Source organism: Bos javanicus, chromosome 15, assembly GCF_032452875.1.
Source record: "Bos javanicus breed banteng chromosome 15, ARS-OSU_banteng_1.0, whole genome shotgun sequence".
Classification (NCBI taxonomy): Eukaryota; Metazoa; Chordata; class Mammalia; order Artiodactyla; family Bovidae; genus Bos; species Bos javanicus.
In genome coordinates this window covers 84,404,301-84,432,008 of record NC_083882.1, presented here as the reverse complement: position 1 = coordinate 84,432,008, position 27,708 = coordinate 84,404,301, and the positions used below count along the sequence as shown (strand labels likewise).

At 42.0% G+C, this 27,708-nt stretch overlaps 1 protein-coding gene across 3 annotated transcripts; it reads left to right on the top strand.

Moving 5' to 3' along the window:
• On the top strand, positions 1 to 27,119 carry LOC133227186 (B-lymphocyte antigen CD20-like). 3 transcript variants are annotated; one of them, XM_061381684.1, is made up of 8 exons: positions 6 to 351; positions 2,077 to 2,166; positions 8,093 to 8,187; positions 10,246 to 10,389; positions 13,530 to 13,586; positions 20,846 to 20,965; positions 22,745 to 22,865; positions 26,917 to 27,119. In XM_061381684.1, exons 3-8 carry the CDS (start codon positions 8,143 to 8,145, stop codon positions 26,949 to 26,951), a joined length of 522 nt encoding a protein of 173 aa, XP_061237668.1. In that variant the 5' UTR covers positions 6 to 351; positions 2,077 to 2,166; positions 8,093 to 8,142; the 3' UTR covers positions 26,952 to 27,119. The 3 variants fall into 3 exon arrangements, with proteins under 3 accessions (XP_061237670.1, XP_061237668.1, XP_061237669.1); XM_061381685.1 differs by having other exon boundaries at positions 6 to 380; XM_061381686.1 differs by lacking the exon at positions 2,077 to 2,166 and having other exon boundaries at positions 1 to 351.
• Positions 27,120 to 27,708: the final 589 nt, after the last annotated feature.

Genomic DNA, 27,708 nt, shown 5'->3' with positions numbered 1-27,708 from the left:
TCCGCCGCAACCGCAGCGTTGGACCCGCGCGAGGGGCGATGAGGGGCTGGGCAGAGGAGGCAGCGCCCACCGGGCTCCCCGGGCTGGGAGGCCCTGCGCCGAGGGCTCCGCTCTGGGGATCGAGCCCCTCTGACCCGGCTCGCAGGGCCTGACGTGAGCGGAGGCGGTGCGAATCACACGGAGATCAGAGGCCGCAGGACCCTGGCGCCCTGGGCCTCCCTCGGCCTGGCTGTCCAGCTGCTAGGAATGGTAACAAGCCTTGAGTCCATGCTCGTCCTACGCATCTCAGCACCATTCAGACTGCTAGGTGGTTTACCAAACATTGCCTGGGAGAATCTTCCACCGTTTTAAGTAAGAATATCCGTGGGAGAGCTCACTCCGTGAGTTGCAGCCCTACTACAATTAAGGGCTACTGCTTGGGATCACTTTGGTGTTTGTTTTTTTTTTGGTGGGGGGGCTTTTGATAATTTATTTTTTAATTCACTAATTTTAAATTCACAAAACAAATTCACTACAGCTTCTAGCTGAGATTAGATTCCCATTAGATATTTAGATTGATATATTTAATATTCTTTATAAAAATTATTTTAATATAAATTTATTTAATTGGAGGCTAATTACTTTACAATATTGTCTTGGTTTTGCCATACATCAACATGAATCCGCCACGGGTGTACACGTGTTCCCCATCCTGAACCCCCCTCCCACCTCCCTACCCATACCAACCCTCTGGGTCATCCCAGTGCACCAGCCCGGAGCATCCTGTATTATGCATTGAACCTGGACCGGCGATTCGTTTCACATATATTATACATGTTTCAATGCCATTCTCCCAAATCAATACCAATACAGTATACTAATGCATATATATGGAATTTAGAAAGATGGTAATGATAGCCCTGTATGCAAGACAGCAAAAGAGACACAGATGTATAGAACAGTCTTTTGGACTCTGTGGGAGAGGGCAAGGGTGGGATGATTTAGGAGAATGGCATTGGGGTCACTTTGAAACCACTGTTTGCTTTCTCTTTTCAAACTAACACTTCAGATCTCCATAGGAGAGCCTCTTAAGTCTGGTTTTCAGCTATCTTATCACCTTAAGGTGTGTCTCCAGGGTCCCTAAAAGGAATTTTTGTATCTTCACAGCGTTTAGACTTAACTCACTCCATTCCCAGCATATCATTCACATCTGATGAAAAGTTACCTGAAATTTCAGCTTGCTCCTTAGGACAATGGTAGTTATAAGACAACTATGGCTATGTTTTCGGCCCACCTGTTACACAGCAAACACTCTGATAATGTTTTTTTTCCTTCAGTGTTAATTTTGTGAATGGCATGAGCTCATACACTAAGACTTACCATCTTAAATATCATGAAATGAAAGCCAGTTATGTTTTCAGGCTACAGGAATACTCACTGAGCTCCAAAAATGTGCCATGCACAGGCTCAACATCGACAGTTACAAGATGAGTATGGCACAAACATACCAAAAAATGAGGACTACTGGTGGAATATTTCTAATCTAATGATTAGAATATTTCTAAGCAGAAATGCCGGGAGTGGTTTGAGAAATTAAGCTGCAAAGGGAACTAGAGGGCACCTCATGAAAGGCTGATGTATGTGTGGATGCTATTTTGAAGGCAGTGGGGAGCCTTTTGAATGATCTGATCCGATTCAAAAGATTGCTGCTGGATTGAGATGGACTTAAAGGGGCAAGAAAAGGATTAATGAGACATTGGAGGAAAGAAGACCAAACTGAAAACTTCAGCAATAATCCAAGTAAAAAAAGAATCCCACGTCAGCTCAGCTACCGATCTCTTAGCTTGGCCTCCCATTCCTGCCTCTGCCCCTACTCCTCAGTAGAGCAATACAACAGATTTGACTTTTGGCTTCCCCATGTTTTACTTGGTTGGCTGACTTGACTTGGAGGGAAGAAAGGTAAAGGGCAGGAACATTCCCACTATGTTTTCTTCCAGGAGTTTTGTGATTTCAGGTCTTATATTTAAATCTTTGATTTATCTTTATTTGACTTTTGCATATGGTGTAAGATAAAGTTTCAATTTAATTCTTTTATAGGAATATCCAACTTCCACAAACCATTTATTGAAGAGACTGTCCTTCCCCCATTGAACGTTCCTGGTGTTGAATCTTGTTGACCATAAGCATGTGAGTTTATTTCTAGGCTCTCTATTCTGTCCCATCAATCTATATATCTGTTTTTATGCCAATACCATAATATTTTTATTACTATAGCTTTGTGATATAGTTTGATACAAGGAAGTGTGATGCCTCCAGTTTTGCTCTTCTTGCTTAATATTGTTTTAACTGTTCAGAGACTTTCGTTGTCTCATATAAATTTTAGGAATTTTTTTATTTCTGTGAAAAATACAGGAATTTTGATAGGAATTGGACTGAATCTATAGATGACCTTGAGCAGTATGGAATTATAATAATATTAATTCTTCTATTTCATGAACACAGGATATCTTTTATTTGTGACTTCTTCAATTTCCTTCATCACTGTCTTGTAATTTTCAATATACAAATCTTTCACCTTCTTGATTAATGCTTAAGTATTTTTTGATGCTACTGTAAATGGGATGGTTTTGTTTCATTTTCAGATAGTTTCTGTTAGTATACAGAAACACAGCTGATTTTTGTGTTAATTTTGAATCCTACAACTTTATTGAATTCATTTATCAGTTCAAACTTTCTTTAGGGTTTCTTTAGGGTTTACTATATGTAAGATCATATTATTTACCAACAGAAACTATTTCACACCTTCCTTCCTATTTGGACATATTTTCTTTCTTTTTCTTGCCTAATTCCTCTGATTAGAACTTCTAATATTATGTTAAATAGAATTGACAACAGATGGCACCCATATCTTATGCTTGATCTTAAGCAAAAGTGTTCAGCTTCTCACTAATATGATGTTTGCTCTGTATGTGTCATATATGGTCTCTATTACATTGAGATACATTCCTTCCTGGTGGCCAGATGGTAAAGAATGTGCCTGTAATGCAGGAGACCAGGGTTCGATCCCTGGGTTGAGAAGATCCCCTGGAGAAGGAAATGTCAACCCACTCCAGTATCCTTGTCTGGAAAATCCCAAGGACAGAGGAGCCTGGCAGGCTACAGTTCGTGGAATTGCAAAGAGTCAGACACGACTGAGCAACTAACAGTTTCAGCATTGCTAAACAACCTTGAACATTTGTCAGATGTTTTTTTTCCTACATTGCTTCAGGTGTTTTTTGTCTTTCATTTTATTAATGAGATGTATATGTTATCCTGCCTTTGCATTATAGGGATAAATCCCGCTTTATCATGGTGTGTGGTTCTTTTAGTGTGCTGTTGAATTTTGTTTGCTAATATTTGTTGTAATTTTCTTTCTTGCAATGTCCTTGTCTGGCTCTGGCAACAGAGTAATACTGGCCTCATAGAATGAATTTGGAAGTGTTCTCTCTTAAATCTTTTTTTAAGAGTTTACAAAGAACTGGTATTCTTTGAATGTTTGGTAGACTCACCAGTGAGGTTGTGTGGTCTTGGGTTTTTATTTTCTTGTTAGATTTTTCATTTCTTATTCAATATCCTTGCTTATCACTAATCTGTTAAGCTTTTCTATTTCTTCATGATTCAGTCTTGGTAGGTTGTATAGTTCTAGGATTTTTAACCATTTCAGAGTATCTATCTTATTGAGTAGTCTGTATAAAATAATATTTGTACAGAATTTAGAACAGTACTTAAAGGAGTAAGCACTCAGTAAATTCTAGCTTCCCTTTCTCTTTATATTTCCAAGGGTAACAGCAATTTGAATAGACAGTATTTTTAAACATACTAGTGTGGGACTTACCTGGTGGTATACTGGTTTAGACTTTGTGCAGCCACTGCACGGGACACAAGACAAGCCCAGATGCACTTCACTCTATTCTGCTTCCCAATACTGCATTTTTAAACATACAGGTTGAAGGTTTCTGGCAACCTTGCGTAGAGCAAGTCTACCGTTGTCATTTTTCCAGCAGTGGTTGCTCACTTGATGCCTCTGTGTCACATGTTGGTTAATTCTCACACTATTTCAAACTATTTTATTGTGCCGTATTTATTATAGTGATCAAAATAATCCTTGATGTCACTACTGCAAAATGATTATGACTTATTGAAGTCATAGATGATGGTTAGCATTCTTGGCTATTAAGTGCTTTTTCATTTTAACACTTTTATTTTTTAAATTTTTTAAATTTTATTTTGTATTGGAGTAGACTTGATTAGCAATGTTGCCCTAAATTCAGATATATGCAAAGTGGTTCAGTTATACATATCAATTCAGTTCAGTCACTCAGTCATATCCAAATCTTTGAGACCCTGTAGACTGCAGCACACCAGGCTTCCTGTCCATCACTGACTCCCAGAGTTTACTCAAACTCATATCCATCAAATTGATGATTCCATCCAACCATCTCACCCTCTGTCATCCCCTTCTCCTCCTGCCTTCAATCTTGCCCAGCATCAGGGTCTTTTTAAATGAGTCAATTCTTCACATCAGGTGGCCAAAGTATTGGAGCTTCAGATTCAGCATCAGTCCTTCAGACCATCACCACAGTTCAAAAGCATCAATTCTTTGGTGCTCAGCTTTCTTTATGGTCCAACTCTTACATCCTTACATGACTATTGGAAAAACTGAACTTTTGACTAGACGGACCTTTGTCAAAAAAGTAATGTCTCTATTTTTTAACATGCTATCTAGATTGGTCGTGACTTTCTTACAAGGAGCAAGCGTCTTTTAATTTCACGGCTGCAGTCACCATCTTCAGTGATTTGGAGCCCAAGAAAATAAAGTCTGTCACTGTTTCCATTGTTTCCCCATCTATTTTCCATGGATGTTGGGACTGGATGCCATGATCTTAAGTTTTTTGAAGACTGGGCTTTAAGCCAGCTTTTAAACTCTCCTCTTTCACTTTCATCAAGAGGCTCTTTAGTTCCTCTTCTCTTTCTGCCATAAGTGAAAAAAGTGAAGTCCAACTTTTTGGACGTCAGTCACGTCCAACTCTTTGCGACCCCATGGACTGTAGCCTACCACGCTCCTCTGTCCATGGGATTTTCCAGGCAACAGTACTGGAGTAGGTTGCCATTTCCTTCTCCAGAGGATCTTCCCAACCCAGGGATCAAACCAAGGATGGTGTCATCTGCACATCTGACATTATTGATATTTCTCCTGGCAATCTTGATTCCCCTTGTGAGTCATCCAGCCCAGCATGTCACATGATGTACTCTGCATATAAGTTAAATAAGCAGGGTGACAATATACATGCTTGATGTACTCCTTTCCCAATTTGAAAACACTCCATTGTTTCATGTCTGGTTCTAACTGTTGCTTCTTGACCTGCATACAGATTTCTCAGGAGGCAGGTACAGTGGTCTGATATTCCCATCTCTTGAAGAATTTTCCACAGTTCATTGTGATCCACACAGTCAAAAGCTTTGGCATAGTCAATAAAGCAGAAGTAAATGTTTTTCTGGAACTCTCTTGCTTTTTCCATGAACCAGCGGATGTTGGCAATTTGATCTGGTCCCTCTGCCTTTTCTACATCCAGCTTGAACATCTGGAAGCTCACAGCTCACGTACTGTTGAAGCCTGGCTTGGAGAATTTTGAGCATTACTTTGATAGCCTGTAGTTCAGTTCAGTCACTCAGTCATGTCTGACTCTTTGCGACCCCATGGACTGCAGCACTCCAGGCCTCCCTGTCCATCACCAACTCCCGGAGCTTACTCAAACTCATGTCCATTGAATTGTGATGCCATCCAACCATCTCATCCTCTGTCATCCCCTTCTCCTCCTACCTTCAATCTTTCCCAGCATCAGGGTCTTTTTAAATGAGTCAATTCTTCACATCAGGTGGCCAAAGTATTGGAGCTTCAGATACAGCACCAGTCCCTCCAATGAATATTCAGGGCTGATTCCCTTTAGGATGGACTGGTTGGATCTCCTTGCAGTCCAAGGGACTCTCAAGAGTCTTCTCCAACACCACAGTTCAATAGCATCAATTTTTCGGTGCTCAGCTTTCTAAGATGAGTGCAATTGTGCAGTAGTTTGAACATGCTTTGGCATTGCCTTTCTTTGGGATTGGAATGACAGCTGACCTTTTCCAGTTCTGTGGCCACTGCTGAGCTTTCCAAATTAGCTGGCATATTGAATGCAGCACTTTCACAGCATCATCTTTTAGGATTTGAAATAGTTCAGCTGGAATCCCATCACATCCACTAGCTTTGTTTGTCCTGATGCTTCCTAAGGCCCGCCTGACTTTGCATTCCAGGATGTCTTGCTCTAGGTGAGTGATCACACCATCATGTGATCTAGGTCATGAAGATCTTTTTTTGTATAGTGTTTTTATGTATTCTTGCCACCTCTTCTTAATATCTTCTGGTTCTGTTAGGTCTGTATCATTTCTATCCTTTATTGTACCCAACTTTTCATGAAATGTTCCCTTGGTATCTCTAATTTTCTTGAGGAGATCTCTAGTCTTTTCCATTCTATTGTTTTCCTCTATTTCTTTGTATTTATCATTAAGGAAGGCTTTCTTATCTCTCCTTGCTATTCTTTGGAATTCTGCATTCAGATGGGTATATCTTTCCTTTTCTCCTTTGCCTTTAGATTTAGTTATACATGTACATGTATCTATTATTTTCAAAATTTTTTCCTGTTTAAGTTATTACAGAGTATTTAGCAGAGTTCCCTGTGCGGTACAGTAGGTCTTTGTTGATTGTCTTAGTTTATTAGATATAACAACAAAATATAACCATATCTTTGTTGAATAGATATAACAGTGTGTACCTAACAATCCCAAACTTCCAACCTATCTCTCCTCTGACTCTTACCTCCTGGTAGCCATGAGTTTGTTCTGTAACTCTGTGAGTCTGTTTTATAAATAAGTTCATTTGTATCATTTTTTTTAGATTCCACATATAAGCAATATCCTATGATATTTGTCTTTGTCTGACTTACTGTCCTTACTCTGATAATCCCTAGGTCTTCTACATTGCTGCAAATGGCATCATTTCAGTTTTTTTAATGGCTGAGTAATATTCTATTGTATATACGTACCACTTCCTTATCCATTCCTCTTTTGATGGATATTTAGGCTACTTCCATGTCTTGGCTATCGTAGATCTGCAGTGAACACTGGGGTGCATGTATCCCATCAAACCATGTTTTTCTCTAGACCTATGCCCAGGAGTGGAATTCCAGAATCATGTTAGCTCTGTTTTTAGTTTCTTAAGGAACCTCCATACTGTTCTTCATAGTGGCTGTACACATTCTCACCAACAGTGTAGGAAGGTTCCCTTTTCTACACACCCTCTCCAGCATTTGTTTGTAGACTTTTTGATGGCCATTCTGACTGGTGTGAGGTGGTATCTCATTGTAGTTTTGACTTGCATCTCTCTAATAATTAGTGATGTTGAGCATCTTTTCACATGCTTCTTGGCCATCTGTATGTCATCTACTTTTTCATTAAAGTGTGTACATTTTTTAGACAATGCTATTGCACACAATAGACTACAATATAGCATAAACATAACTTTACATTGGAAGTCAAAAAATTCATATTATTTGCTTTATTGCAGTGGTCTATAAATAACCTGCAGTATCTCTAAGGCATGCCTGTATAGTTCTCTGGAAAGGAAATTTTGACTGACTCAGTTAAATTCACATGATCACACCTTGTCCAATCATCTATAGCTTGATTTAGAGATATTTGTGTTAAGACCAAAGATAGCAACCAGGAGCTCAAACCTGGATAACCCTGGGCATTTAGGGTACTGAGCACGTCTCAGAAAAGGTAAGAATAGGAGCGGAGGTACCTACCTCAAAAGGCATTTACTCAGTCTCATTTAGAGACCATGATGAAAGCATAAAATCTGAGCAGTAGCTCTTGGGTTTTGACAGGAAGTTATTAGCCACATGGCAAAGAGTAACATATGTAGGTTGATCAAAGAAGCTTCCCTCAAGGAAAGTAGTAGAAAACCACAGGCTGCAATATTAAGTGCCTTATCTCAAAAATAATTAGTATTTTTTTTCTCTGTATTTCTCTACAGAAAAGGAGTCAATTTATTCTCTATAATTTCTAGACCATATCTTAATTAAAATGACAAGAAGATTTCCTTTAAGAACGGAGGCCAGAGCATTAGGGGTAAGGACTAAGTGCTACTTGGGTTAATAAATGATGTGTTGTGTCTGCCTAATAGAAAAGGTGAGCGACGTTGACCATATCTACAATGAGCTTCCCTAAGGAAGGAAAGTTGACGACAGTGTTGTGGAGTGGTGCCAGTCAGGCTAGAGCTAACTGGGCACAAATTATGAATCCACAATCCATTTTTGAATAGTTCAATGTCATCACAACCTATCCAGGGTTCTAGAAAATATACTCTGAGATTGCTTATAAATCTCATCAGCCCTGAGACGGTCCATTTCCTGCCTTTGTTTGTAAACAATTTGAAACAAGCTTATAGATCATAGATGAGGTGGTCCAGCAATGGGCTCCAAACCAGAAGGGCCGGTAGACAATGGGGCTCTGGGGCCTGTGGTTGCTTGATGACACTGTGCTCTCACTATGCTCCCCATACAGTCCAGTCAGGTAGGTCATATTCTGCACTGTGTCCTCCCTCTCACCTGTCCTCAACCTTAGAATGCTTTAGGTTTTTTTCTTTAATGTTAACAAAAGGTTATAACCTTTTCTATTATCCACCAATATTTGTGGGGGCTTGAAGCACATTTTGATCGAAGGCAGCAAGAGTGAAGTTTGTGCCAGGAAAATTCCCACCATATCAAGTCATTGACCACCTTCAGCTGGTTGGTAGCTACTTGACCCGCCTCCAGAATGGAAATGTACCTTACTGCAGCAAAGTCTCACATGGGGCGGGGTAAGGGGGGAGATGTGTTTTCTCTACCCCCATCCTGCATTACCATGGTGTTTTAGGTCTGGATTGCTTGTTCCTTATCTCCTTATCTGGACAGGAAGGCAGGAATCACAATGTGGAGAAGCTATAAGCCTGTTGTGCCCACCCCCTGACCCACCAGTACCATCTGTCACCTCAAGAGAGGATGAGGGTTAGGATCTTCTATTTAGATTCTTCTACTAAACTCTCATGGGTCCTTCACTGAAATCAAAGGAAGTCAGTGGATTTATAACCCAGAAAGAAGCTAAAATTGAAGAGTGAGTCATCAGTGGGCAATTCCATCTGATCCCAACCTGAATTGGCATCCTTCATGTGGGAGAAAGAGGCACAAGTCACCAATAAATGCGTGATTATGTGTTATCTCAAGGTCAAGGTTCTGTGACAGTTAATTGAATGCGTCAGCTTACCTGGGCCACAGGGTGCCCAGATATTTGCCCTCATTGTTTTGGGTATGTCTGTGAGGATGTCTTTTGGATGAGATTAACAATTAAATCAGTGAACACTGAGTAAGGCGGATTGCCCTCCATGTGTGGGTGGGCCACATCCAGTCAGTTGAAGGCCTGGCTAAAACAGATGACTGACCTTCCCCATGTGCCTCCCTCGCTGCCTGACAAGGATGCTCTGGGCTCATGTGTGAATGAGGCTCCACACAAGCTGGCAGACAAGTCCCAGCACATGAGCACATTTCACATGAGAGTATAGAAAACCAGGGGTCATTAGAGAGCATCCCTCCTCATGGTTTTTCTTGAACAAAGCCTAGGGCTCTGGTCCAGCCTGTAGTTACAAAAGTCAGCACAGGGTATGGGAATGGTGAAGAGCAAAGGGAAACCCAAGTCCAAGTCCCAGGCAAGAGAGGACGACAGAAAGGAGGCAAGTCCAAAAGGACCAAGTGTGCACTGGAGGTGGCCTCAGAGAAGCAACCGCAGAAAGGAGACCAGTGTCAAGGCAGAGCCTGAGACATCCCCAGAGCCAGACATCTCCTTTCTGTTGTGTGTCTGCCTGAACCAAACAAATAGGTCTCTGCTTTTCACTAAGCTAGAACCAACTAGATTTAAATTAATTACCTCCAAAGATTATTATAAAACAAAGACAAATACTCCCAGTTTCATTAAATAACCCCAAATGTGGCCCCTTTATCCACCTTGGTTCCTCCCTGACATGTTAAGTCTTTCATCACTGCTTCAGAAATACCAGGGTAAGGTGAACATTTCCACGACCTTTCAGTCACTCAGATTGTATGCATCTGTGACAGACTTGACTTGAGTAATGATGATGACTCTCTCTCCTCACAGGCTGTGCAAATAGTTCTTGCCCTGTTTCACTATACACTGGGTTTTCTCTGTGCTGTCTTGTTTCTCGGTGAAGAGGATGTAAAAATCACTGGCAGTGTCCCTGTATTACTCACACTAGGGTACATCATATGGTCATCACCATTTGTGAGTAAACCATTTTATGGTATTTTTTCTTTCATCTTTTTTCTAATGTATCAAGTGAATTACTTATGAGATCAAGAAATGGACTAAAGACCCAGTATCTGACTCTAAACAGCAAATTTTACTGTGGAAACAGCCTTAACAAAGTGGAGGGTAGGATTTGTGCTGGGGTGGGGAGTATATACTTAGGGAAAGCATTTTTATGTTTGTTGTATGTTTGATAAATCCTTTAAGAGAATGGCATGTGCATGCATAAATGATATTGAAGGGTATGTTTGAAGAGTAATAAAGAGAGTGGCTGTTTGGAAAACTATGATGCCCTTCTTTGGCAGAGTGAAAATCCAAAGGCCTGAGCTTAATGATTTTTGGAGATTTTTAGAGAGACTACACAAGGAAAGAGAAAAGAAGAAACATGGGGTGGAGAATAAATTAAAACAGATTTCTAAAGTGGATATTTTGAGTAAGGAAGGATACTGTAGTAATTCCATAAGCATAGTTGCCAAGGTACCTGCCAGAGACATGCACGATTAACTACAAGACACTGTATTCAGGGAAACCCAAAGCTGTGGTCTCCCACAGGTTAATTTAGGCTCACAGCTACAACCAATCCAGAAACAACTCATCAATCAGGGGTTTTATTCATAAGTGATGTGGCATAGTAACACAACTAATATTCCTAGTGTATCAAAGCTGAAAGAAAGTGAAAGAAAGTGAAGTCGCTCAGTTATGTCCGACTCTTTGAGACCCCATTAACTGTAGCCTACCAGGCTCCTCCCTCCATGGGATTCTCCAGGCAAGAATAATGGAGTGGGTTGCCATTTCCTTCTCCATCAAAGCTGACCCAAGGCCAAATTTCTCCTTAGAGGGCAAAAGGTTTTATTAGCCTCTGACCAATTCCCTTTGTACTCCTCAACCAAAAACAAGGCTGTGGGAGAGGAGATTTGAATGTAACACAGTCCCTGTGCTTTGTGAAAAGGACTCTGAAACATGCTGCATGCATGCTAAGTCTCTTCAGTCATGTCCAACTCTTTGCAACCCTTGTAGCCCACCAGTTTCCTCTGTCCATGGGATTCTCCAGACAAGAATACTGGAGTGGGTTGCATTCCCCTTCTCAAGGGGATCTTCCCAACCCAGGGATCAAACATGCATCTTTTATGCCTCCTACCATATGCAGGAGATATGTCATCAGATACGCAGATGACACCACCCTTATGGCAGGAAGAGAAGAGGAGCCAAAGAGCCTCTTGATGAAAGTGAAAGAGAAGAATGAAAAAGCTGGCTTAAAACTCAACATTCAAAAAACAAACATCATAGCATCTGGTCCCATCACTTCATGGCAAATAGATGGGGAAACAATGGAAACAGTGTCAGACTTTATGTTCTTGGGCTCCAAAATCACTACAGATGGTGACTATGGCCATGAAATTAAAAGACACTTGCTCCTTGGAAGAAAAGCTATGACCAACCTAGACAGCATATAAAAAGGCAGAGACATTACTTTTCCAACAAAGGTCCATCTAGTCAAAACTATGATTTTTCCAGTAGTCATGTATGGATGTGAGAGTTGGACTATAAAGAAAGCTTAGCACCGAAGAATTGATGCTTTTGAACTGTGGTGTTGGAGAAGACTCTTGAGAATTCCTTGGACTGCAAGAAAATCCAACCAGTCCATCCTAAAGGAAATCAGTCCTGAATATTCATTGGAAGGACTGATGCTGAAGCTGAAACTCCAATACTTTGGCCACCCGATGCAAAGAATTGACTCATTGGAAAAGACCCTGATGCTGGGCAAGACTGAAAGCAGGAGGAGAAGGGGACGACAGAGGATGAGATGGTTGGATGGCATCACTGACTCAATGGACACGAGTTTGAGTAAGCTCCAGGAGTTGGTGCTGGACAGGGAAGCCTCGCGTGCTGCAGTCCATGGGGTTGCAAAGAGTCAGACACAACTGAGTGACTGAACTGAACTGATACCTCCTGCATTGGCAGGCAGATTCTTTACCATTAGGGCTTCCAAGAAAGCCCCTTGAAACATGGTACTACAGCAGTTTTAACCCTGGGGGGTCTAGTCACCAGTGCCCCTGATGAAAGATATTCCCTCAGAGACTTTCCTTTAGGGTTGGTCCTCAAGTGAAGGGCATTTACCAGCACCAGAACTTTCTGGAAAGGGCCATATGTCATAAGGAGAAATGCTTTACACTGACAGAATACAGTGAAAGTGAATTGCCCAATACAAGGCATCCAGAAGGATTCCCAAGTCCATGATGTAGAAGAGAAGCTTACAGAAGAAATTAGTCACAGGTAGTAATTATTCAATTTTATATCTGCTGCATATCAGGCATGTTCCAAAAAGTACTTCAGGTCTGTTTTATATGATGGAAAAACCAACCCCATGAGAGAATGTTACTAATTCCCATTTAATGAATAAGGAAACCAAGATTTAGAAAGTGTAAGTAAATTTTACAGAGTGACCCAGGAAAAGTATCAGAGGGTTTTTTTTTGTGTGTTTTTTTTTTTTTACCAAGCTAAGAATACTTCTGCTTTCATGACAGGGTCTCATTTTCCCGGACTGCAAGGTCCCCAGCCCCCTTCAAATAAGTCATCTTTTGTAACTGCTGTGAACAGATGCAGATCAGGTATAAGACAAACCATTTCAAAAAAAAAAAAAAAAAAAGTCCTAATTGCCAGGAGCAACAAACAGACAGACTACGTGGAAGTCACCCTCTAATTCTTCAGATCAAATGCTTTCTGAAACTATTTTCAGTTGATGAAATCTTTTTTTCTACAGCGTGATGGGTGTGGGGCAATGTTCTCTCAAATAAATGGCAATCAAAACAAGTGAAGTACATCCTCCTTGTCCCTCATAGTCTTAGTGAGATCCCTAAGCACCAATACCAGTACAAAGGTTTCGTTAATGACCAAAGACTTTAAAATGTCGTTTCTTCTCTGTAACGGAGAAAGGGTGAATCCATTTCTTAGAGTCTACCAGTGGTCACTGCAGAACTGAAATACATAGTTAAAACCACCTTCTTCAGAGAATTCAGTGATACGTTAGAGCTCAGGAATGCCACTGGCATTAGGGAAAGTGTTTGGGGGCCCATCACCAGGAATGGGTGTTTACAGACCCGTGTTTCTGCCCCCAGTTCCTCATCTCAGGGTGCGTGGCCATCATTGCACAGAAGAAGCCCACGCGATATCAGGTACGCGGGACATTTGGGGCAATGCCAAGAATAAAAGGTTTGTGCCTGGAACAAACGGAGAAGAAATTATTGCTTTTCAGTCAATTTCTCTAGGAGGAAAAAATACTTTTCCAAATGTTTGTATAGGAAAAAACAACCACTTGTTATCAGGATGCCCTCCAGTGCATCTCTATGTGTGCGGGGTGTCTGGGTGTTGAGGAGGGTGCAGTGCACGGAGTTAGTTTTATTAGATGTCAGATTAGAGGGTTCTGATGGGAAAATCAATTCAAGCTATCTAGTGGAGTATGTTGTCGTTGTTTACTTGCTAAGTTGTGTCTGATGTTTTTGCAACCCCATGGACTGTAACCTCCAGGTTCCCCTGTCCATGGGATTTCCCAGCCAAGAATACTGGAATGAGTTGCCTTTTTCTTCTCCAGGGAATCTTCCCGATCCAGGGATCAAACCTACGTCTCCTGCACTGACAGGCAGATTCTTTACCACTGAGCCAGCAGGGATGCCCAGAAGGGAATATATAACCAAATAGAACTCTGACCTAAGAGTCAAAGTAGTGGGAAGGGGATAAGACAAAATGATGTTTGAAAAGAGAATTGCCTTCAGCAAACTCAGACCTAGAGAATAACATTGGACTATGAATCAGATACCATTAAAGTACATCCAACAAAGGACAGTCATTTTCCCCTGTAGAACCTCCCCCACTGTGATTGGGATCACAGCTCTGGAGGTGGATTGTCCAACTGGCTGCATGAACTTGGGCAAATTACTGTGCTTCACTGTCCTCATCTGGAAAAAAAAAAAAAAAGACCCATAAAGTTACCTACCTCAAAAGATGGTTGTGAGGGTTACAAGAGTAAATAAGCATGAAGGCTGAGGCTTCCCAAGTGGGAGTAGTGGTAAAGAACCTGCCTGCCAACGCAGGAAACACAGGCGATGCGGATTCAACCCTTGGTCTGAAAGATCCCCTGGAGGAGGGCATGGCAACCTACTCCAGTCTTCTGGCCTGGAGAATCCCATGGAGAGAGAAGGCTGGAGGGCTACAGTCCACAGGGTTGCAAAGAGTCAGACACAGCTGAGCGACTTGGCACAGCATGCACGCAGCATAAAGGACAGTTACACACAGCATGTACATGTGACCCAGATGTGATCTGGTGTTACTTTTGCCCCAAAGATACAAGTAGAGTTGGCCTTGAAGTCTATGAATGCCCTCGTGATTTTTCAAATCCCTGAAACTGTGTTGGCTGGGGGAAGAAAAAAAAAAGTGCAACACTAGAGTTGAAAGCTTTGTGCTCAGTCGCTCGGTCATGTCTGATTCTGTGGCCCCATAGACCACAGCCCACCGGGCTCCTCCATCCATGGGGCTCTCTGGGTGGGAAGACTGGAGTGGGTTGCCATGCTTCCCCCAGGGGATCGTCCCAACCCAGAGACTGAACCCGCATCTCTTATGTTTCCTACATTGGCAAGAGGGTTCTTTACCACTAGCGCCACCTGGAAAGCCCCAACTGAGGCTTTATTTGGGGACAAAGTGAAGAGTATAGCCCAGGAGACAGCATTTCAGACAGCTCTGAGAAACTGCTCCAAACAGGCAGGAGGAACAGTCAGTGTATATGTGATATTGGTGAAGGGGGAGTACATGCAAGCAAGCATTTTTTTGCAGAAGCTTGCTGCTAGTTTCATGAAGGTTACTGCTAGCTTCACAAAGGTTGCTGCTAGTTTCATGAAAGATACTATTACTCACAAGGAGCAGATGTCACCATGAAGGATTTTAGTATTTTTCTAGATATGAGGAGATGCAAGAATTGGACTCATAAAATCTTCTGAAAATATCTAAGTATCTGAAGACCTGTTTGGCTAGTTTTTCCCAGAGCACAGAGTGTCTCATTCCTGATCTCCACCCTGAACTCCTTTCAGGTGGATGTTGAAGGTTAAGGGTCGAACCAGCTTGTGATTTAATCCTTGTCAGAGGCAACCAGCAATTGCCCATTTTTAATTGGCAACTGACATTATCCTAGTTCAGTTTCATATTTGCACAGACTGTTTCCATTTTTCTTCACCACATCCAAGGAAACAGGTGTGAATAAATTTGCAATGCAGGAGGCCTGGGTTTGACCCCTGGGTTTGGAAGATCCCCCTGGAGAAGGGAATGGTTACCCACTCCAGTATTCTGGCCTGGAGAATCTGGCATGGACTTTAGTCCAGGGGGTCACAAACAGTCGGACATGACTAAGCGACTCACTTCACTTGACTGGTTGTCACAAAAACTCACCAAAACAACTAATGGTTACCAAGGAGAAGAAGGAAGCAGGGAGGAGGAACAAATTAGGGCTATGGGATTAAGAGGGATGAACTACTATATATAAAACAGATAAATGACAAGGATATATATTATATAGCACAGGGAGTTATAGCAAAAAAAAAAAAAAAACCTCACCAAAAGTGTTTTTGTTTTTGCTTTTTACCAGAAGGATGGTGGGAGAGGATGATGGTTATAACATCCAAGTTCTAGCCACAGTCCGGCTCCCCTTGTCATTCTTCCCCCAACCTCAAGAAGCAAAAGTAAACATCTCTTCTCGTCTCATCCAGTGTAGTTCCAGTTCCTTCTCTAGAAACATATGATGTCATTCTTCACAGAAACACAAAGACTCCTCTGCCCCAAGGATGCTAGTCCAGGAATTTTCCAAATTAGTGTGGCTCAATTCCACAGAATGAAATCAATTATAATTTCATTCTGTAGAATTATACATTTATTCTGTAGAATTCATACTTATCAAGTCAGGGAAATGCCTTGGAAACTTTACTCAAGTGGCAGCACCATGTGCTACTATTCTCGGGTGCTATACTGCACCTCACGGGCCTTTACCGTTTCTAAACTCCAGTCGGTTCAGTTCAGTTGCTCAGTTGTGTCCGACTTGGGTGCTATACTGCACCTCGTCGGCCTTTACCGTTTCTAAATTCCAGTCAGTTCAGTTCAGTTGCTCAGTTGTGTCCGACTCTTTGTGACCCCATGGACTGCAGCACACCAGGCCTCTCTGTCCATCACCAATTCCCGGAGTTTACTCAGACTCATGTCCATTGAGTCAGTGATGCCATCCAGCCATCTCATCCTCTGTCATCCCCTTCTCCTACCTGCAATCTTGCCCAGCATGAGGGTCTTTTCAAATGAGTCAGTTATTCGCATCACGTGGCCAAAGTATTGGAGTTTCAGCTTCAACATCAGTCCTTCCAGTGAATACTCAGGACTGATTTCCTTTAGAATGGACTGGTTGGATCCCCTTGCAGTCCAAGGGACTCTCAAGAGTCTTCTCCAACACCACAGTTCGAAAGCATGAATTCTTCAGTGCTCAACTTTCTTTATAAATTCCAATAATTCGGTTCAAAAAAACAGCTTGAGCATCAGGCATGTTCTGGTATGTAGGATGCCTTGGTGAACAGACAAAGATTTATTGTCCCTGTGGCACTTATATTGTAATAGGAGGATAAAGAAATTAAACATGACAGATAAGGAAATAGTAACATGTGAGAAGGTGAGAACCACCGTGGGAGTGGGGTAAACACTTACAGGGCTGCCCTTGGGAGTCTGAGTGTTTAAGTGCTATTGTTGTTCAGCCACTCAGTTGTGTATGACTCTTCGCAATTCCATGGACTGCAGCACCCCAGGCCTCAATGAAGCCCCTCACCATCTCCCAAAGTTTGCCCAAGTCCATATCCATTGTATTGGTGATGCCATCCAGCCATCTTACCCTCTGACGCCCTCTTCTCCTTCCCTCAGTCTTTCCCGGCATCAGGGAGAGCTTGTGTGCTTAAATAAGATGATCCAAATTCATCTTATTGAGAAGATGGCATCTGAGAAAAGCCTGAGGGAGAGATTTGTTCTGAACCCAGGAAGGCTCTTCCTAACTGTTTGTTTCCCCATTTCTCTAGTAAATTAACTTCCCTACAGTTAAAGCCTAGATCTCCTATGCATCTTATCAATTCCTTCAAATTGTCTTTCACCACAGCTTCTGTTGTAGGAAGGGGGACCCCTTCCAGGGCCTGAGAGTGGACTCTTGTCTAACATTCAGAAATGAATTGTCCAAGAATACACACATGCTAACAAATGTTAGCAAGAGACTTTACTGGGAAGGGGCACCCAGGTGGAGAGCAGGAGGGTAAGGGAACCCAGGAGGACTGCTCTGCCATATGGCTCACAGTCTTGGCTTTCATGGTAATGGGGTTAGTTTCCAGATGGTCTCTGGCCAATCATTCTGACTCAGGGTCCTTTCTGATGGTGCACACATCACTCACCCAAGATGTTCCAACAAGGAGGATTCTGGGAGGTTGATAGGACTTATGGACTGGGGTCTCCTCTCTCCTTTTGACTTTTCCCAAATTCTTCTGGTTGGTGGTGGCTTGTTCCACATGCCTTACCAGGACCTCCTGTTGTTAAGATAACTCATTCAAGTGGCTACTACCTTGTCTAGCTAGGGTGGGTGGTTTCAGTCAGCGTTTCCCTTAACACTTCAACTGTTTTTGAGAATACTCTTAGGCCCAGATTTCTCCATACTCTTGCAAATGAAGTAATCTCCCTTGGGGAGACTGAAGCCCTCCTTCTATAGTTTCCTTCTCTGGACAAATTCTCTAAGCCAGGGCTCTGGTGCTAGAATGTGCTGGGTGTCAAGGACAATGAGGTGCTTCTGAGTGACACCTCCACTTTAAGAGTTGAGGGCTTGATGAAGGCTGGCAGCAGCCCAGGTCTCCTATGTTTGCCTCTTATGATGTGGAACCCCGACCCCATAAGCCAGGGCAGGGGTGATCAGGGCCCAGGACTCACTGATACCACATCCAAGGTATTCCCCTATCCCATAAGTGGGGGGCTGGGCAAATAAAGAGAGCCCCCTTCTCTAGGTTGCATGCATGGGACGTAGCCTGAGCAACAGGTGGCTGGGCACAGGATTAGACATGCTAATTAAATGACCCGTGCCTCCAGGGAAGGTAGCACTAGATGAAACTCTGACTAGGGGATGAGGGGAAAGATTTGGAGTGGTCTTACCCTGCTGAGAAGAGACAAGAGGCTGCAGACCTCAGTTCATATACCACAGACTCACAGTTTGTACTGAGTTTTAGTAGATTTTCTTGAATAAATGTTTCTTCATTTGCTGTATGCCCTGAGGACTCTTTCCACAGATTTTTAAGTGATTGGGTTTATTTTTAGTAACATTCACAAGTTTCAGTGGGGAGTTGGTCCTTGTTCCTCAGACTCTCACACTAGAAACAGGATCCCTCAAAAGTAATGATGTTGTGTATTTAATTCAAATGTTCAACTAGGCTTTTTTGGAACATACATATCTTTCTTTAGGTGATCCTGGTTCATAAGGATGAATCACTGTTCTCTTTCCCCCCAACCTAGACAAGGGGGCTCTTTTCATCTGTCCAGCCCCCACTCATGGGATGAGGGACCTCATAAATGGATACAGGGTAAGTGTGCAGAGGCAGGAGTAGCGGGCACTTTCTGGAGCGTGCCACAGCCTGGGTCTTTACTAAGGAAGAGGCCCTCTGGCTGATACTCCAGCAGCTCTACATGTACATAAAGATAAAATTTAAAAATCCTCAGCACAGAAACTAGATTCTTCATAATCCATCCCTCACCCACTTCTCTGATCACATGTAACCCAACTCCCCTTTAGCATTTCACTTTTCAGCCACATCAAATGCCAGGAGTTTTCTGGAACTCCTGCTTCCCCATATTTCTGAAACTGCATATACACTGCTCTCTTTCCCATAATACACTTTCTCAACTTTGTCTGCCACTGTGAACTGAGTCTGGCTATCCAAGGAAAAATAAGAAATATTGAGAAGATGCCAGGCTTGTAGCATCTACAGGAAATGAAGGACTAGTCTTAGAAAATAAACAGGATCTGAGGGAGTCCCAGAGACCCAGAAACAGAAAGCACAGTAGTACAATGGTACCCCACTCCAGTACTCTTGCCTGGAAAATCCCGTGGACAGAGGAGCCTGGTAGGCTGCAGTCCATGGGGTCGCTAAGAGTCGGACACGACTGAGCGGCTTCACTTTCACTTTTCACTTTCATGCATTGGAGGAGGAAATGGCAACCCACTCCAGTGTTCTTGCCTGGAGAATCCCAGGGACAGTGGGGCCTGGTGGGCTGCCGTGTATGGGGTCGCACAGAGTTGGACACGACTGAAGCGACTTAGCAGCAGCAACAGCAGCAGTCCAGTTTCCCACTACCCCCCGGCCACCTCCCGCATAACATCACAGCTCTCTCTTCTAGGAATGAATCCTAGTCTTTTGTTCATCTGTAAGTTACTTGCTCAAGGTTTACAGTCCTTAAGAGGAGCATTTTATTAGCTGTGGTCTGACTCTGGCTCTAGAGATTGACGACAAGAAGGACCTCCCTCTGACTTTCATAGAAGTTTGATAAGCATCTCTCATAAAGACTAGAACGATAAGAAGAGCCCTTAAAGTAGGAAGGGGGTTGCTGACTGGACAAGCAAAATTAATGTTGCCACTATCATCCTTTCCTTTTGTTAACCAGCATCAAAGCACATCCTTCTTTCCATTATTAGTTTTTTAAAAATTCTCTTTAAAATGTAACTATCCTCACATATACAAAAATACATGCAGCATCTTTGAAAAGGGATACAGCCTCTCTTCACAGCTCATGTAGGGCCCTCCATGCTGTCTGGAAGGATGCTGGGACTATGGAAAGGTTTTAAGTACTGAAGTGGCATTACTGAAGGAGGATGACATTGGCAGATGCTAGACTTAAGCTCCAGAGAAGGCAGTGGCACCCCACTCCAGTCCTCTTGCCTGGAAAATCCCATGGAGGGAGGATCCTGGTGGGCTGCCATCTATGGGGTCGCACAGAGTCGGACACGACTGAAGCGACTTAGCAGCAGCAGCAGCAGCATCAGACTTAAGCTCATTGTTTATTGAATTTTTACTACATGAAGTATCATTTTGCCTCCCCCATTTGATTATAAGATTCTTCAGTTGAAGTCTGAGTTTATCCTTAACACAATATTTAGCACGTTGTAGGCACTGTATAATTATTTGTTGAATAAATAAATATATCTTCTGAAAAAAAAATTTATCCTAATTGGGTACTAGACAAATTTAATTCAGAGTCTTGCTAGTAGTGCAGTAAAATTCCAGAAAATCAGATTAAAATTTTAGCTGGAATGTTCTCTAGCTGATGGCTAGACTGGTTGCTTCATCAGAATCTGCTTCTGCTGCTCCTGATCAGCTTTCTCGTGTGTTTGTTACAGCTTACATCTGCCATCGTCATGAACATCTTTAGCGCCTGCTTTTCTGCATTTGGTACAATTATATTATGTATTGCATGTCTGTCTTATGTTGCAGAAATGGAAGACTATGTTTGGTCACAGGTAGGTACCAAATTTAATAATTACTGTATCAAAACTTTAGATATAACTGAAAAAAAACTATGATGAATGGTGTATGTTTGCAATGAGCAAGGTATGGAAAAGACAACCAAAGTTATCAAACATCTTTGGCAGAGAAATATTAAAAAAAAAAAAAAAGCCTGTATTTCCTCCAAATTTTTGTCATGGAAATATTTTAAAATCAGTTTTCCTTTAGTATTTGTAAACAGTAGAAACCTCAGAAAAAGAGGAACATCTGGGGCTACCAGGGCTGGAAGAGGCAAGGAAGAATCCTCCCCCCGAGGGGGCTTTGGAAGGAACAGTGTCAGACCAATACATTCCTTTTGGACTTTTACCTTCCAGTCCTGTGAGAAAATATATTTCAGTTGTGTTAAGCCACTGAATTGTGATACTTCATTACAGCAGCCCTAAGAAGCCAGCATGGGAACCCAGTAAGCAGCCATCCACTCTTCTGCTCTCATGTTCCGAACCAAAGGAGCAAAGACAGAATCAAGCAGATACAGTAGAAACTATCAGCTTTATTGTTGATTACCATAGTTGAGTGCCGAAGAATTGATACTTTCCAACTGTGGTATGGAGAAGACTCTTGAGAGTCCCTTTGGACTGCAAGATCAAACCAGTCCATCCTAAAGGAAATCAGTCCTGAATATTCACTGGAAGGACTGATGCTGAAGCTGAAACTCCAATACTTTGGCCACCTGATGTGAAGAACTGACTCCTTAGAAAAGATGATGCTGGGCAAGATTGAAGGCATGAGGAGAAGGAGATGACAGAGGATGAGATGGTTAGGTGGCATCACTGACTCCAGGGACATGAATTTGAGCACACTCTGGGACATCGTGGAGGAAATGGGAGCCTGATGTACTGTGGTCCAGGGGGTTGCAAAGAGTCGGACACGACTTAGTGACTGAACAATACCAATACCACCATCACCACCATAGTTGGAGAAAAAGTTTTAAATCTTTGGCCAAAATTAACCAGCTAATATACTGATACCTCCCCTTATGAATTAAACTCATCCTGCTAGTTATGAATAGACCACCAGTCTCCCTACAGTGGCCGTAGACAACTTCCAGATGTTGAGAAGAACTCGTAGCTGTAAGCGCAGATTGTTCTGGAAGGAGCTGGCTTCCTCCTCTCAAAAATCAACAATTAGATAAATCCCTGCTTCTCACATGGGGAATTGTAAGTGAAGAGCATGAAAAAGCACCAGAAGCCATTCTTTACCTATTTCTAAGAAAGAAAACTCCTACTTGGGGGCATGGTAGAAATGTGGAAGTAGAGGGAGAACGATTCCACCTGACACATGCCACAATGCTCATGATACATGAGTTAGAAAAAAACAGAACATGCAAACTACACGTGTGCCAGGGGAAATCATAAAACAGAGGTCACTAGTCACTCTCATTAAGCGAGGGACTACAAAGAGAAGAGGATGGCCACCAGTATGGCATATGGTCCCTCAGGCCACTCTCCACTACTCAGTCCACTTTTCACATGTAAAATAGAAATAAAAGCATCCTACTTGTAGGATTGTTCTTAAATGAGAGTGCTTAGCATAATGTGTGCCATATATATAAGTACTCAGTAAAATTTGAAACATTACATTGTTATGAGAACTACCCACCACCCACCCAAATCATCATAGGTGTGTGAGACTGTTGGGATGAATGATTTTTACCCTATTTTCTGAATGTTGTTCCTGTATAGTTTTTAAATGGTTAATTAACAGGAGGAATATTTCTCTTCTTTTTAATTCAGTTAGCTGGTGGTATGCTTCTACAATACTTACTCTTCAGCAGTGTCACAGAACTGATCATTGTAAGCATCCTCTTGTGTTGGATTGTGCGAGCACTGAAACAGTCAGAACCCAAAAAAGAAAGTAAGTAGCTTTGTTTCTGGCTGACAGATCAAAATAAAACAACTTCTGCTAAAACCTCTCTCTGAGGGACCAAAGTTTAGCTAGACTCAAGGAACAGAAGTGTTGCTTCTAAACTGAGGTCAGTGGCAGCAGAAAATATGCTAAAATGTCATTTGCTTGGTACTGTGAAAAACTGAACCTGAACTGCTTGTCTTGGGAAAAGTTTTAGGAGAATTATGTTTTTTAGAACTGGCATCTCCCAGGAGATTCATAAAGCAAACATACACTGCAGAGGTTTCACAGGTCATACCAAATATAGGAACACTGAATGCTATAGACTCAGAGGTTCAAATTTAGTTATGAAATGCTGGCTTCTAAAATTTGGGATCTTCAAATGCCTTCTCAGATGGTTCAGCAGGTAAAGAATCTGTCTGCAATGCAGGAGATGCAGTTTCATTCAATCCCTGGGCCGGAGAAGATCCCCTGGAGAAGGAAATGGCAACCCACTTCAGTATTTTTGCCTGGAAAATTCCATGGACAGAGGAGCCTGGTGGGCTACAGTCCATGGGGTCGCAAAGAGTCAGACATGACTGAACACACAGAAGCACAAATGCCTTCAGAAAATGAAGATTTTAGAGGCCACTTCAGAGAATACTTCTGGAATAAAAGAATAAGGATCTCTAAAACCCATTCTTCCATAAAATACATGAGAACATTGGCAAAAAGTTGTCAAAATCAACTTTTTCAGAAATCTGGAAATTAGTTAAAAACTTGCAATAATCCAAGAAGCACTTATTCAAGAAAAATGGCTGCGTCTTGGCAAGAGCAGTGAGGCCCGTGGGCTTTACCTTGTCACATTCCCATCCTCCTTGCCCCATCTCCATAGTAGCCTTTGGGGGTAAGTCTTTAAAGCTCTGGGACACAGTTGGCAACTCTGCCTTAGCCATCGCTCCTTGCTTGCAGACAGCCTTAGGTAACCAGAGGTGGAAGACTAGGGCATTCTCTGGTTTTCCTTTGGCATGTATACAACCCTGCTGGCAACCACAGAACTTGTGAAAAACACCAGCCTAACAACTACAACGGAGAAGGCAATGGCAGCCCACTCCAGTACTCTTGCCTGGAAAATCCCATGGACGGAGGAGCCTGGTAGGCTGCAGTCCATGAGGTCGCTAAGAGTCGGACAGGACTGAGGGATTCACTTTTCACTTTCATGCATTGGAGAATGAAATGGCAACACACTCCAGTGTTCTTGCCTGGAGAATCCCAGGGACAGAGGAGCCTGGTGGGCTGCCGTCTATGGGGTCGCACAGGGTCAGACACAACTGAAGCGACAGCAGCAGCAGCAGCAAGAACTACAAAAACGGGGGTAGTATTGGAGTTCTCCCAAAAAAGCCCTATTCCTAGAGAATTTTTATTAACTTATCTGGCAGCTCCCTAGAAATCTCCACTGGCAAGCCTCGTCTTAATTTAACCTCACTCAAAGCTTAGTCACTGTGAACAGCTATCTCCCTGGGGTGTTTGAACAGACAGTGGCACTTAGCATCATGTCTGACTAAATCAAGGATGACGGGGAATACAAAAGGCTGATCAAAGTGAAAATGAAAGTGAAGTCGCTTAGTCGTGTCTGACTCTTTGTGACCCCATGGACTGTAGCCTACCAGGATCATCCATCCATGGGGTATTTGAACAGACAGTGGTACTTAGCATCATGTCTGCCTAAATCAAGGATGACAGTTGGGGAATACAAAAGGCTGATCAAATAACTTAAAAAACAAAAAAACTGTAGAGTACAATGTCCATGGTTTCCCTTGTGGCTCAGATGGTAACGAATCTACCTGCAGTACAGAAGACCCAAAACACAAATATTGTATCATTCCACTTATATGAGATACTTAGAATAATTGAAATTATAAGGCAGAAAGTGAAAGGATAGTTGCTAGAGACTGGAGAACAGGTCACGTGACGTTACTGTTTAATGGGTATAGATTTTCAGTTTTACAAAATGAAAAAACTATGGAGATAAATAGTGGTGATGGTTGCACAATATAATGTACATATTTAAAACCACTTTCAAAACAATTTAAATCAATTTTTAAAGTGATTAAGATGTTAAATATTACATATATTTTAGCACAATTTTTAAATAGAAAAAAAGCAATATATTAATAGTAAGCTGTATTGATAGAATAAAAGAAACGATCACTAAAGATAGATAGAAGGAAACATTAATAGGCTGTAATGGCTGATGATATTATCTCCTTACCTCTAAGTTCTTTCAAAATAAAAATCAATCATTAATCCCTCCAAAAAAACTGCACACTAATAAGGCATTCTAAAACTCTGCCTGGATCCAGAAGAATAGATACTTGTGGGATTCCTATAGGATAATGTGGGCTTCCAGGGTGGCTCAATGGTAAAGAATCCACCTGTAATGCAAGAGACACAAGAGATGCAGGTTCGATCCCTGGGTTGGGAAGATGCCCTGGAGGAGGGAATGGAAACCCACTTCAGTATCCTTGCCTGGAGAATCCCATGGACAGAGGAGCCTGGCGAGTTACAGTCCATGAGGTCATAAAGGGTCAGACACGACTGAGCACACACACATGCACAGGATAAGTGTGCAGAGGAGATAATTGGAAAATGAAGGCAGAGAAGCAAATTGAGACCAATTGCTAATACAGCTAAACCAGCTTATAAAAGAGTTTGGAATTTAGTCTGTAAGTAACAGCATGCTATTAAAGGGTTTTACACAGCAGTGTTTCTTTATCAAGCTTTATGGTTATATCATTATTTCCATGAGAGTATTTTCTGCAGCAAATTACAGATCTCCCAACTCAAAATGCTTAATTAATCAGAAAACATATCTTATAACAGCAAGTTCCCAAGTAGGGACTTCTGGATCAACTGATTCCACAGCTCAGTGGTGGTATCAGTGACCCAGATTCTTTCTGTCTCCCTCTGCAATCTTCATCTTAATTTTAAAGTTGTAAGATGCATACTTCCTGGCTCACATCCAGCAGAAGAAAATGGTTTCTCTTTCTCAGAAGCCAAAGGGAAGCCTTTCTTTACCTTACACTGGCCTAGTTGGCTTAGTCCAGCCCCTTTGTGAACTGAATAATGGCAAAGGGGATGGAATTGCCATGACGAATTTAGATAAAGGTGTAGGAGCGTGATTTTGAAGAAGTCACTCACCTGAAGAATAGAGATAGAATTGAAGAACAAGCCTAGAGACAAGGGCACTTAGATGATTGCTTCAACAGAGCCCACGTTAGAGCCAAATGATGAATTCCTAAATTTGAACTATAGAGAATTAAAGAGGATAAACTCAAAAGGTATTTAGGAATTTTATCAATGTTTCATGTATTAGGTTCACACTCAATGTTTTTCAATAGCTAAAATTAGTAGATACAAAAGTAGTAGATTAGTTACATAAACTGCTTATGGTTTAGTCCTAATTCCAATACTCAATAACCGTTGAGCTTAGCTTTAAATGCTGATCTATATTTCACTTGAATATAAAACTGTTCAAAATGTTCATTATTTTCAGTTTTTTGTGTCTGTGTTAATGTAACAGTATTCTGCTACAAACTTAAAATGCAAAAAGACCAACCAAAGTTTTACTGGGGACGGGAATGACACTGTTAGCATCAGAATGCCTTCTGCAGCTGCAGTGACTCCCCCAAATCCTGTAATCTGAGCCAGATAGCTGTCCACTCCAGAAGGACATTTCTCTCTCTGACCCAGAACATGAAGTAGAGGATCCAGAAGGAATCTTGAGACCCATAAATGTCCAGCTGAAGGTGAAAGTTGTTTTGCAAAGAGTCATAATTCAGTTTAACATGGTGGTTTGTAATCCACTGAAGCCACCAGTTTCTGATGGGCCATGGGTCCAGTGTGTCTTTGGCCCCAGGACAGAGCAGATGCTGTTCTCTTTGTATGCTTTCCACTGGTCACACAGGTTTACATGTTTGTTATTGCTATTGTTTTATCTTGTTTTGACTCAGTGGCCAAGGATAATGTATTATATTACAGTATAATAATGAGGAATCTGCTATTGCTCTACTCACCCCAGGTTACACACTGTCTGAATCCTCTGTGTCTTCGTAATTTCCAAAGAACCAGTGTGACTCCAGTCAAGAAAAGATTAATTGTGAATTAGTGAAGAACTCCATAATTTTTTTTTTCAAGAGACCTCATGGAAAATGCATTCTAATGAAGTCTTTTCTGGTACTCCTTTTTCCTGCCTCTTCAATAAAGGATGCAATTTGATGACAAGTTGACTGTTCCTTTTATAAAAGCCAATCTGAGTTGACATGGAAAAATGAAGTCAGTCTGGGGAATATAGGAAAGTGATGTTGAATGCCCACTTTATCTCACATTGGAGGAGATTGGCCTGAGGGAAGGGACTCCATCTAAAAGACGGAGGCTCTAACTTTGGAAGCAGGCAGGATGTCGATGTAGCAATAGCAAGACACTATGTCTTTATTCCTCACCCATGGTGGCTCAGGTGGTAAAGAATCTGCCTGCAATGCAGGAAACATGGGTTCAATCCCTGGGTCAGGAAGATCCCCTGGAGAAGGGAAAGGCAACCCACTCCAGTAGTCTTGTCTGGAGAATTCCACAGATGCCTGGCAGGCTACAGCCCATGGGGTCACAGAGAGTTGGACATGACTGAGCAACTAACGCACTTACCAAATAGAAGTAACAGTCCCTGGACCACAGAGCAGATGCAAGGATTAATGACAATACATCATTAAAAAAGGACTTAAAACAGCGCCTAGTTTATGGTAATCCCTCAGTAAATTATTAGTCATCATTTATTAGCTCTTATTATAACTGCAGCATGATGATGTTAGAGCTATGT